Genomic DNA, 12,580 nt, shown 5'->3' on the forward strand with positions numbered 1-12,580 from the left:
ATTAAGGGGAAAAATCCGTATGATTCCCTGAATGGGCCTTACCCAAAATAATAAAAACTCAATCACTTGATTGAGAGAATTAAGTTGCATAAGAATTTATTAAAATTTTCGCACCGACAATGTCAATATGCATCAAAATATGATTTAGTTAAATAAAAACTTCACCATTGATAGTCAGAAAGATCATAGCATGCTTATGTACTTTTATAGTTCAGAATGGCACAACATACTTGGTCAAGATCATAATCACCTAATTACCAGTTAATACTGCACTAAAGAGGGAAGCATTATACTATTCATAATGCAAGGGCCTGTTAGAATAAAAGAAGGCTAGAGCATCACCTGCAAGTGACGTAGAATAGGGTGGGAAAACAAAAGTTCACAATTAAATTGGCATACACTTTAGTATGGCATCCTACTTTGTACAAAACTTCTTGCAAGATACCATTTCTGTGTACATGAAACAAGCAATGAATAATATCCTTTCTGAGCACGCCTCAATATTCTGGATATAGTCCTCACCTGGATATTTTTAGTTGATAAATAAGAAAGTATTCCGAGTTTCAGATAAAACCAAGTAAAAAGGTATAATCTCAACATACAAAAAAATTCATAAAATGCACTTTTGAGTACCTAAATAGCTCATTATTCCCAATGATACAACGTAAATATCTTGAGTTTGGACACCACTAGGTGTAGACAAAAGCAGACAAAAATACAAGGCAAGTATCTCAACTAGGCATTATCAACTGCAAATGTCATGAGATAACCAAGCCTAATTGGATGATCATAAAAATCCAGCTTAAACCTAATCATAGCATCATTATCATAACAATGTCATCAATATCATTAGGATACATGGCAAGGAAGGACATGAAGGTCAGTAAAAGAAACAGACTAAACATCATTTGCTTGGATTATAAAAATGACCTAAGAAACCTCGACTTTAGAACCATTTCATACACCAATACAGCAACCAGTATGACTCTGACAATTAGAAACTATAGCATGGCACCATAAGTCAAGGTCGATTGCAAGCTAAAAACCAATGCTTATGTATCTGCGCAAAGTGCAAACTATAGTTGTCATCCATAAGTAGAGACAGTGGAAACAGAAAGATGACATCCTGTGTTATATACTCTAGCTCAATGAAGCTCAAAATGTCTTCGAAAAATTTATGATCCATTCATTTTGTTTTATTTTTTCAGTCGGCTTTTTACTGGCTGTGCTTATTTCTCCACAGAAGAAATGGTTTAGAGAGGGAAGAATGGAGACAGGATTCTGTAGTGAACCCCACATAGGAGGGGTATTTATATTATGAATTTGGCCAACTCTTATTGTAAATTATCCAACCCCTCAATTAGTCAGTTTAGTGACAGTAAAATAGAGATTTATTAACACACAAATGAGCAATCTTTGAATCTGGTACTGAGAATTGTTTTGCACTATGATCACCAACATCTTCCACGGGAAATGCCATAAACTCTCATTGGAACAAGTCTAAACCTCAGAATCAAGGATCATGGTTAACCAAAAATTAGATGCCCAGCATAAACCAAACCAAATCTTCATTATGTAATAATTCATTGAACTCAACAGTCATGGTAATATATATTTTTTCCATAAGAAAAATGAAGTTTAATTATTGAATCATCAAAATGTTGTAAATAACAATATAATTAAAGCAAGACAAGGAGAATTTAAAGCCAAATGAAGATAACAAAATATTCTACTGATTTTATAGTAGATATCCTGGTTTTTTATGGTAGCCTTCCAAGAAGCAATTACGATGGGCTGGTTTACTGGATTCTGAATACAAGGGCAGAAGATATCAAGATACACATGGAATAATAACCAAGTGAGAAAATATTGTATTTGGGATTGGTTAGATTGGATGTTAGTGCATGCTCAATGAGCCAACTCATTCCAGTTAATGACCACCTTAATTGGAAAATTCAGAACATTGGCGTATCATGGGTTTCTTGGCAAGTTAAATAATAATGTCCAACACCTTTCAAATCTCAACACATATAGACATTTCATGAGAATTTTGGTATGTTGTTTATAAATATTGAAACATCAATCAGGGAAAGTAGACCATGGTTTGGTTATGTGCATGAATGACCAACTATGATGCCAGTAGGAATAAATGATCTTTTGCAAGTTGAAGGACTCAAGAGAGTTAGGGGCAGGCCAAAAAGGCCATGAATTGAAGTAGCAAGAATCATGAAATGATTCAACAATGCACAAGTTAACAATAGGACATAGCATTCAATAGAGTGGAATGGCAGAACAAGGTTCATTTAGCCAATTTCATATAATTAGGATAAGCCTTTGTTGAGTTGGAACAAATTGAAGCAGGAACAAAAACACTTTTGCAAAATGGTGTTGAGTCAAAGATGTGAAGACAAAGTTTTACATGTGCATCATTTTTTGACTCAAGTAGAAGAAAGGCAAAAATGTGTGATTGGTAGAAAGGGACAAGCATATGAAATCCATTCTTACACTGTGAAGGTGAATAAAAGTGGCAGAGTGCAATGTCAATCTTCTACGGATATTGATCAGGTGATATCAGATCAGAAACCATATCCTATTTCTCTAAAGTAGAAAACTACAACAGAAAAAGGGTGCTGAGATTATTGAATAAAATAGCAATAAAAGAGAAGACAAATCAGAGCAAGAAGAGAGAGAGAGAGAGAATGCCTGACAACAATACAAAACAACTAAAGACCAACAAATGAGGTGACAAGATGGCACCACAACAATACAAAGCAACTAAAGACCAACAAAGAACAACTAATCATTACAAACTGAAATTCAAGCACAGTCCAAAAAGATCTCCCCCCAATCTGATCTGCTAATTTGTTCAAACTCAGGGAGCACCAAAACCCAATCCAAGACATAATGCCCAACTAAAATCACCAGCACCTCGATAGTTTTGAACAACATATTCATCCTTCAAGAACACACAAAGGTGGTTTTCAAAGTACACCTTTGCATTGTCAGATCTTATTATCTTAATTCTTTTCTCAAACTGGGTTTCCACCATATTCATGAAATTTTGATCATAGGAACTTCTTTTTTCTTGGTTAATCACCCATTACTTTCCCCTTTACCTTTTTTTCCCCTAAGAACAATCATAGGAACTTCATCACAATGTTTTATCAAGTAGAGCCATGTATATTGAGTGTAGCCATCAATGAAAAAAATGAAGTATCTATATCCACCCATGTAAGGAATGGTATATGGGCCCCAAACATCAGTATGAATCAAATGTAAAGAAACATCATTTCTTTTATTACTCGCAAAATATGTGGTTCTGCATTATTTGGATAGTTGACAAACTTCACATTGAGGATTCAAGTTGGATAATGAACTGAACAAATTTGGAAACAAAAGTTTTACAGATTTAAAGGACATATGACCAAGACAATAGTGCCACAATTGCAAAAGGCTCAATTTCTTGCTCCCATGAACAACAAAAGCATTGTCAACTCTAGAGTTCACTGATTTCCCATCAATACTTGCAGAAGTTAGAAGCCAAATCTCTTCCCTCAACAGTTCACCGATCACTAAATCTAAATCTGGAAGAGTTCCTCTACTCAATATGTTAGCCTTGATTATTTCATATTCAGGTCTCAATCTCATAAGAAAATGGTTCACCTTCCTCTTCTCAAAATGTTTTTGGAGATACATAACATTTTCTATTGAGTCTGTGGGTTCTATGTGGACGAGTTCATATTCAGCCTACAAATTAAGAAAACCAGCATAATATTGTTGAATCTTCCTATCTCCCTGACAATATGCAAAAATTTCAGCCTCAATCTGATATTGCCTTGACTTATTGGATTGATAATATACATTCTCCAAATATGAATACATCTCATAGGTAGTACGCATTCTCCTCATGGGTACTGCAATGTGAGACTATCAAACTGAGTATCCAAGAGAATTTTCCCACTATCAGCTTCCACTAGTGACCTTTCCATTCAAATATCCCTTCAGGCCTTTTCCCTCAATAAAGAAATCGAAATGGAACTTCCACATGTTGTAGTTAGTTCCGTCAAACTTTACAGGAATAATATTAGCCTTCTCAGCCATTACAGATTACAACCACAGCCCCAAAAAAATCACAGTACTGAAATCAAGGCTAAAGGGAAAAAACTGATTAAAAACACCCAACTAGAATCAGATAAAGTCTAAATCGACTATTGAAGTAACCCTTTCACCAAAGAAAAGATCTTACACTGCAGAAATCTCAGAGCAATCAAGAAACAATACATAACAGTCCAAAAAAGGCAACTTACAGCACTGTCAACAGGAAGAGAGGATCAAAACCCTACAAAACTCGACTGAATTCTAAATCAGATCTGATAGTCTAAAAGAGAAGGATAGGACGACATAAAATCCAGATTTCTAGCCAGATCCAACGGTCCAAATGAGAGAAAGAGAGAAAATACAGTTCAGACCTGTGATTTTCAGAGAAAAAAGGTGAAGCTTCGCACTGATCAATACAGTTTCAAAAAGCCTCACAGAGAAGTACACAGTAGTCAATCTGAAATCCTTAAATCTCCCTTTGAATGCCAAGGATCAAACCCAGGTCAGATGGACCTGCTCTGAAACCATGTCACAAACCAGTTGGAAGAGAAGAGAAAGAGTTTTAGGGGTGTCTAAACACTTGCCATACATATTAAATAATATTAATAATTACAGAGGAGTCCTTGGAGGACTAAAAGATAAAAAAGGAAAATACAAAAGAGCCCTTAGAGGGGCTGAAAAGCAAAAACAAAGATATAAAAAAGAACAAGGCTATGTAACAGTAGGGACTATAGCAATACAATACATCAAGTTTCTTCACAGTGGGAATGTGTAACAAAGTCACATGCCATTCCCAGCTCCACACATTTCCAAATGCACTTGGTCACCTACAATTATTAGCAACCCTATTCCACACTTAAACTGTGAAATGGAGATACAAAAACCGCAATTTCACTTAGCTGCAACGACTGGAATGCCTATTTCACACATCTACTGATGCCTAATGATGGTGTTATGCATGGCTATACTCTTACAGAACCATAACCATCCATTCTCTACCATTGCCTCCATCAGGGTCATCGAAGCACCTCCAAATCCTCCACCACTACTAGCAGTGGTATCAATTGGATCTCTTCATCTTCCACCCCCTGACTTACCTCAACTACAACTACTGCCCCTTAAAATAGCGACTTCATCACCCCCAAGCAATCAGATCACTATCTCCAAGCGGACCATTGTTTATGCTTCTTTGAATTTGAGGTACATTTCCAACGAAATTACCTCCAAGGCACAATCTCCTCTATCCCCAATGTCATCATAATCTTAGAAGTAACACCTAGATCTCATGTTGCTCCATTCACCGCCAATACCAAAGCCATGATTGCATTAGTTCAACATTGCTGCAGAATAGTTGCTTGCCCAGTTGCCTATGTTGTTCAAGATAGAGCATGCAAGAGTTTAGATTTTGCCTTCTTTTAGAGATTTCTGATCCCCACCTCCCTAAGAATAAACATTTAGCAAGTTTGGTCTACAGGATCAAATACCACTTAGGCTAAAAGCAAAAGTTTATAAAATGGTTCTAAGGCCAACAATGCTGCATGAAACATAGTGTTACGCAGTTAAGAAACAACATGTCCAGAAAATGAATGTGGTAGAAATGGCAGTTTTGGGCTTGAAAACTGTGATAAAATGGCTGCATAAAGGGGAGGAGTGACATGGCAATTGAGAAATAAATTCAGAAGATTTAAATGGCTCTCAAAGGACATGTCAATCCGAGTGACATGGGTGAGGAGAACTGCCAACAGCTTGGCAGATAGCTTAGCTAAGCAAGGGGTACAAAGAGCATATCTGTTTAGGGCTCAATTGTAATTTGGTTTGGGTCAGCTTTCTAAAGCTGGGTTTCTTTCACAACATCTTGTCGAAACCATTTTTTTCTTCTAATCAATGAAATCTTTTCTGTGTTGCTGATTAAAAAAATATCAAGATGGATGAGTGGGAAAACCAGAAAGGGCAATGTCAGAAATTAACCTACTTGAAGGAACTAGGAGTAAACACAATAGGTGATAAAATGAGGGGAAATAGATTAAATTGGTTTGGTAATGTGCAGATAAGACCATCTACAACACCCATAAGAATAAGTGATCTAGTACAAGTTGAAGGGGCTAGAAGAGGTAGGGAAAGACCAAAAGGCATGGCTTGAAATAACAAGAAATAATCTATGGACTCGTAATTTAGCAATGGATATGGCACTAAACAAAAATGGAATGGCAAAACAAGATTCATTAGCCAGTCCCATATTGTTGGGACAAGGTTTAAATGATGATGATGTCTACATGCCATTGTATTGACCTTCCTATGTCTCAAAGAAACACCTATATGATCCATTTTGTTAGGGGTGATCATGGCACAGATCAGGCTTAGCACCTATGATCATGGGTCTAAATGTAGATACAGGCCAATATGCCGGATGGGGCATATCAGCCTGTATCTTTGGCCACTTTTTTTTTCTCAAACCTGTTCAGGGGGGTTGGTATAAGGCCTATCTACCCCCTGAAATAGGTCAAACCCCAAAATAGTTACTGTAGGGGTGCATCAAAGAGTCACCAATACGATATGCCTCAGCCGATATGCTCTGATACATTGCGAAATTTTAATCCTTGCCTATGATAAGGGTTATAGCCTGTCTGGGCCCGGCACAGCCCAAATACCAGGCTTGAAATATAACCCTGGGCCCAGGTACACAGAAGCCTAGGCCAGGCTTTGGGCGTATGAATTTAAGTACTTTATATTTAACATATATAGTATTTTATATTATATGACATATAATATACGTATAAAATGTGTTATAACTTATATAACACAAGCCTAGGCCAGGCTTTGGAACCATTACTCTTCACTTTCAAACCCTTCTAAAAGACCTCCTTCAATGGCTCTCTGAGTCATTTGGCTTAGACCCTCCAGAGCTATAAGGAACAATAGGGAAGATAGGGTCCCCTTGTCTTAATCCTCTTGAACTTTTGAAATTTCCTCTTGTGGAGCCATAGATTAAAATAGAAAACTTTGGAGTTGTCATGCAAACTTTGACCCAATTTCTCCATTTCTGCCCAATATTCATTCTACTAGCATATGATCCAAAAATACTCAATTGACATGATCATATTCCTTTTTCCAAATCTACCTTTATAACAACTGCTTGCTTCCCACTTCTTCGCCTTGAGTCAATAAGCTCATTTGCAACTATCACATTGTCCTGAACACGCTTATTATGTACAAAAGCTCCCTGGTACCTAGAAATCAGAGAATCCAGCACTTTCCTCAACCTTAAGGCTAGCAATTTGGCAAGCAAAACATATTGTGGGTCATTTTATAATATTTATATTGTATACTATAAAACAAAACATATATATATAATATATAAATATATTGTGGGTCAGGCTAGGCTAGTAATGATCACCCCTACCTCTTGTCCCTCCCCCGAGTGAAATACCTCATTTGACCTCAAGCATTTCTTTTTGAGTTCCACCAAAGCAAGGCTAGAACAGACTCTTCCAATACTTCTCTAATGATCTGCTTTAATTTCCATCTCAGACATTCCATAAGATTTTGACCTTGCATTTGAAATTTAAAAGTCCCTTTTGATGAATGGTCAGTTGTCTACATCTTGCTCCACAAAACAAACAGTTAGGATTGTACATAATTATACCTACTCCTTATAGAATGGCCTTAGTTCTCCAATGTTGATACATCATGGAGCAAAGATCAAAGTGGATTAACTGTAATCTTGCACCTGACATGTGCATCTCCTTCACCAACCTAAAGATTTTCCTCTCCACTTCTGCTCCTATTAATCGGTTTGCTATTTCGAGGCCCCATTCTTCCATCTACCTCCATTGCCACCACAACGCAATGACACATGTTAGTCTCCCCAATTGTCAACCAAATACCCCCTACAAGCTTCTTCAAAATGCCAAAAATGTTGTGCAACAAAGACTTCAATAGAAGACCCTCATCCCCATTTCCCCTCCTATATATCATATGTGACACTTCAACTTGGAGAGAAATCCTACACTTTTTCCAATGGTAGGAAAATGCTAGGTAGAAATTCCAACCATACGGTTAGAACATAGAGTATTCCTTCTGAACCACACTTGACACAAAGAGTCAACAACTTGTATTTGGAGATATCTCTAATAGTTCTAATACTCTCAAGAGTATTCTTTCTCCACTTGCAAGTTGCAAGCCTCAAGAAACCTCTCCAGATATATCTAAAGTTCTGAACTTGCCTACCAAGTATATCTACAAAAGCATCTTCCCTCAACATCCCCCTCTAAATCTAAACATACATTCTGTCTGTAAACTTTTTCCCATAAATCATCTCTACAATGCCCTTACCCTTTGTCCACTCTTCGAAACCTGCTTCTTCCCTGTAGCTCTTTTTTTTTAACTTTTTCCCTGTAGCCCTTGTCTCTAGCAATAGGTATCCTTTCCAGTGGTTTGCCCCATCTCACCATCTTGCGTTCCCCTCTTGCATCCATCATCACCCACAGTTGAAAGCATTTACAGTTACCTCGTATCATTGAGCTATGCCTTACTCTACACCATATTAGATCAACCATTGCTCGTCAACGTTCATCCTCGTCAAGAATCATGCATTTTTATCACCACCAATGACCATTCAGTACTTCCAACAAACACATTCCTCTTGCAATATGAGGATTCCTCAGGTAAGCTTATTATAAGTCTAAAAGTTATCAGAGACCATTTGATAGCAGCTGAAATGGCTTAACTGAATAACTTGTTGCTTTGTCTTTAGTGATTAAGTTTTATGGTGGTTGTGAGCTCCTTAATGGCTGAAGCTGAAGTGCAGTTAATTACTATAGCCTACATGTTGTCAAGGCGTCGCCTAGGCGACTAGGCGCTCTTGGCAGGAGCCTTTTATAATATCATTTATATTGTTGTATCTTATTAATGTATGTGTTAATACATTTTATTATATGCTATATATATATATATATATCAATTATACTTTGTTTTAATGTTTTACTATTGAAATTTAAAAGATCATAGGGTTTTGAGAAGAGAAAAATAAAGAAAGAAAGAATAGAATAATAAAGTTCTTTTCTATTCTCTCTCTCTAATTAAATAAAACAGAAATTCCATCCTTGTTTTTTTTTTCTATTCTACTTTCCATCTTGAATATTTATCATATAAAGTTAATAACCTTCTTTATCTGCTAATTAAAATGAATTTGCTCTATTAAATACTTATTATAGTAGTATTATTTTTGAAAATAATGAAATTAATATATGTACAAGATTTTTATCTTTTAGATGTGATGATTTGCCACATTTTTAGAGGAAATTTGATGTTCTTAATAAGGAGAATTGCTATTTTTTCAATTAACATACATGCTGAATGGTATATAAAACTAGGAAACTAACCAAAAGTCAGTTTTTTATATTATAAAATTTTTATCGCCTAGGCGACAAGGTGACTAGGCGCCCTAGTGTCGTCCATAATCATCTAGACACCTTGAAAACTATGATAGCCTCAAATATTTTATTGTTGTTATTGTTTAATAGTTACCAAAAAATAATTTATTGTTTAATTATCTTATCCACTAAAAGAAAAAGCAATAAGTCATCTAGTTTAGCAACTTCAGCCATTATCAAACAGGCTCTTGTCTTAGATAAATCCCCAACTGCCAAAGTAGCAATCATCAGCAGAATCACTTGATTTTCAAGAAGAATGCTCTCTCTAAAATATTTCTTTATGCCGATAAAGAAAGGATGAAAGCACAGCTTAAATCAAGCTTTGTTCAATGATATGGTTGAAAAAAACAAAACAAAACAAAAGGGCAGCAGCCTGGAAGGTAGATTACTCTCTAGGGGTGGCAGGATTATCTTAATTGGTTATGTTTAAGGTTCTAAAAGGAACAAAACCATTCCTCCATAAATTACTTTAGTTTGACACAGCAGGGGAGGAAAGATCACCGGATAGGCTTTGATCAAGTTTGCATCTCCTTGGAGCAAGGTGAACATCACTCAGGAAATCAGATGGGTATTGACAAAAGCATTTTTCATTTCAAAGTATTATGGGAAGATCCAACCAAAGAAGGCAAATGGGAAGAATATGACTCCTTCACTACAAACCCCTCATGCTTTTATAAATTTATCTGGTCTCTGACCAGAGACTCCTAAATCTAAATGGCTCCTTCACTACGAAGTCCAAATGGAGTTATATCTGGCAAAGATACAATAAGGCCATTGGGTGAAAACAAGTTATATAATGTGATAGTGCAAGAAAAATTGCTTTCCTTCAATTCAGTCCCCCAATGAAAAATTCAAGTTGACATAGATTTATAGAATTAGGTATTAAGTTGATTTCATGTTGGAATTGATTTTTAAATTACAAGGCAGAGTCTACAAACCATTTCTGTTTCTGGTATTATGGTACAAAAGATTTGAAAATTCTTTTGTAATATTTGTGAGGTTCCTTGCATTCTTACAAACTCTGCTAGTGAACCTTTTTCTTCAGGTGGCAAAACAAATCAAATAGTTTATTTTATCAGTAAAACAAAGCAAATAATTTCAAGAAACAGTGGAGCTGCATTGTTGGCATTCTCCACATTTTATGATATGAAATGTAATTTCACCTGTTTGCGTGCTGTTATAGAGGAGATTGAGTTTTGGTTGAAGCTTGTGTTTTAACCCAACTATTTTCCCAAGACTTGTTCAGAAATTAAAATATCTCTTATAGAAAAACTGGAATAAGAACATAATGTGATCAAACTGACCAAAGTAAGAACCATTAGATGGAAAGTCCCCATCTGGAAATGAGTGAAATTAATATTGATCGGGCTTCACACAACAACCAAGGAGAAAAGGGTGGAGGAGTTTCTCTTTGAATTTGCTCACTATTTACAGTTTGTACAGACACAGTGAAATCGACAGTGCTTCCTGATGGTCTCAGATATTGCAAACTGCAAAGAGATTTGCTTCCTGGACAGATAGGGAAACAGAAACTCTGAAAGTTTGGTCAACATTGTCAATGGTAGATATCCTTAGAATATAGGACATTGGACTCCTTTTTAACAGGTTCTCGATGGATTTATACTGGTGTTAGATCACATATAAAGGGAGGAAATGGATTTGTTGATTTTGTGGCAAATTGAACATACGGTAACAGATACAGCACAGCAATTTGGAATCAATTTGATCTTCCAAATGGCATCAATGAGATTCACAGGGAAGATACTGCAGTCATCCTTTATATGAAATTAGGTTTTTTTTTTCTTTTCATCTGTTTATGGGCCCCTGTGGCATAGAACTACTCTGTTTTCGGGGTCAGGCAGCATCTTCTCGTGCACTAGTTTTTCCTATTATTAGTAAAAGTTATGACCCAGCGCGCAGATGTGTAGGGGAACCTGGCTCTGTTGTGGGGTGTCTCCTGTTCTGAAGAACTAGGGTTAACCCATCATGGGAGGGCAAAGGGTCTGCGAGAAGCCCATCAAGCCTTTTTTATGACAAACAGAACAAAGTTGTTCTTAGACAAATGCAGAAGAGAATAAGAGAATAATAGGAGGTCTCACAGACCTGTTCAGGAAACTGACGGAGGATCTTTTGGTGTCGGGGCTGAGGAAGGATCCTTCCGGAGCTCCTTGACAACTGCTGCAAGTGATTCAGGATTCAAACCCAGATCGCAGAGGGTAATGAGGATGGAGAGAGTGTGACGATCAAGCCCTGTCTCAAGAATATTCGACATGTGAAATGCCAGGTCCAGAGATTCCCTGGCGGTCCGAGCGGCCTCCGGATCCATATCAAAGATCAGAAATTGAAAATTTCCCTCCCTTCTAAGAACTCAAACTCAAATAAAGTTGAAATCAAACAGACTCGAAATACAAAATTCGAGTGGAGTTCTCCAGATAGCTGTGCAGCGGAGACTTGGAGTTGGGGTCTTGGCAGGGATGATCCGGGGCCGGGCCGAGTTTAGAACCAATGATAAAGGCTTCAGCCTAGCCCGGGCCCTGACCGGCCCGCACCACAGGCCTAAATTACAAGCCTGGACTCGCTCCTATATGGACCAGGCCTAATGAAAATTTCTAATTATTTAGAAAATTTTGAATTAAATAATATATAATTCATGAAAAAAATATTGCACCACTTGGGCTTGGTCAAATTTTACCTATTGCTCCATCCAAAAATAAGGAATGAGCCTCATTTAATTCTTAGACTTGTCTTACATGTTCTTATATAAATGAAGATAATGCTTCCATTTTTTATAACCCCCCTCCCCAAAGTCCATGGTTGTGGGAATCGAATTCGTGTTTATGCCTAGCCAATATACCAATTAGGGTTGCAAGTCGGGCCAGGATAGGTCGGGTTGAGGCCAATTCTAACTCAATCTGAAGTTCTAAACCCCCACAACCCTAATCCTAACCCAACCTGACCTACCCAACCCTAACCCTAACTAAATTCCTTCAACCCTAACCCAACCAAAAGTTAATTCCGGGTTGGGTTGGGCTCAACCCAAGCCTAACCCA

The 12,580-nt window shown here is 37.0% G+C and overlaps 1 protein-coding gene across 1 annotated transcript; it reads right to left on the minus strand.

Annotated features, from left to right (window-relative positions):
- Positions 1-354: 354 nt before the first annotated feature.
- On the minus strand, positions 355-11,993 carry GIP2 (mitotic-spindle organizing 1B-like protein (DUF3743)). Its single transcript, XM_010260327.3, has 2 exons — positions 11,634-11,993; positions 355-522 (listed from the first exon to the last, which is right to left on the minus strand). Exon 1 carries the CDS (start codon positions 11,854-11,856, stop codon positions 11,638-11,640), a length of 219 nt encoding a protein of 72 aa, XP_010258629.1. The 5' UTR covers positions 11,857-11,993; the 3' UTR covers positions 355-522; positions 11,634-11,637.
- Positions 11,994-12,580: the final 587 nt, after the last annotated feature.

The sequence above is a fragment of the Nelumbo nucifera genome, chromosome 7 (assembly GCF_055504915.1).
Source record: "Nelumbo nucifera cultivar China Antique chromosome 7, China Antique-T2T, whole genome shotgun sequence".
NCBI lineage: Eukaryota > Viridiplantae > Streptophyta > Magnoliopsida > Proteales > Nelumbonaceae > Nelumbo > Nelumbo nucifera.

Excerpts from the sequence above, each read along its gene's own strand:
- GIP2 (XM_010260327.3), bottom strand. The coding sequence starts at position 11,856 with ATGGATCCGGAGGCCGCTCGGACCGCCAGGGAATCTCTGGACCTGGCA.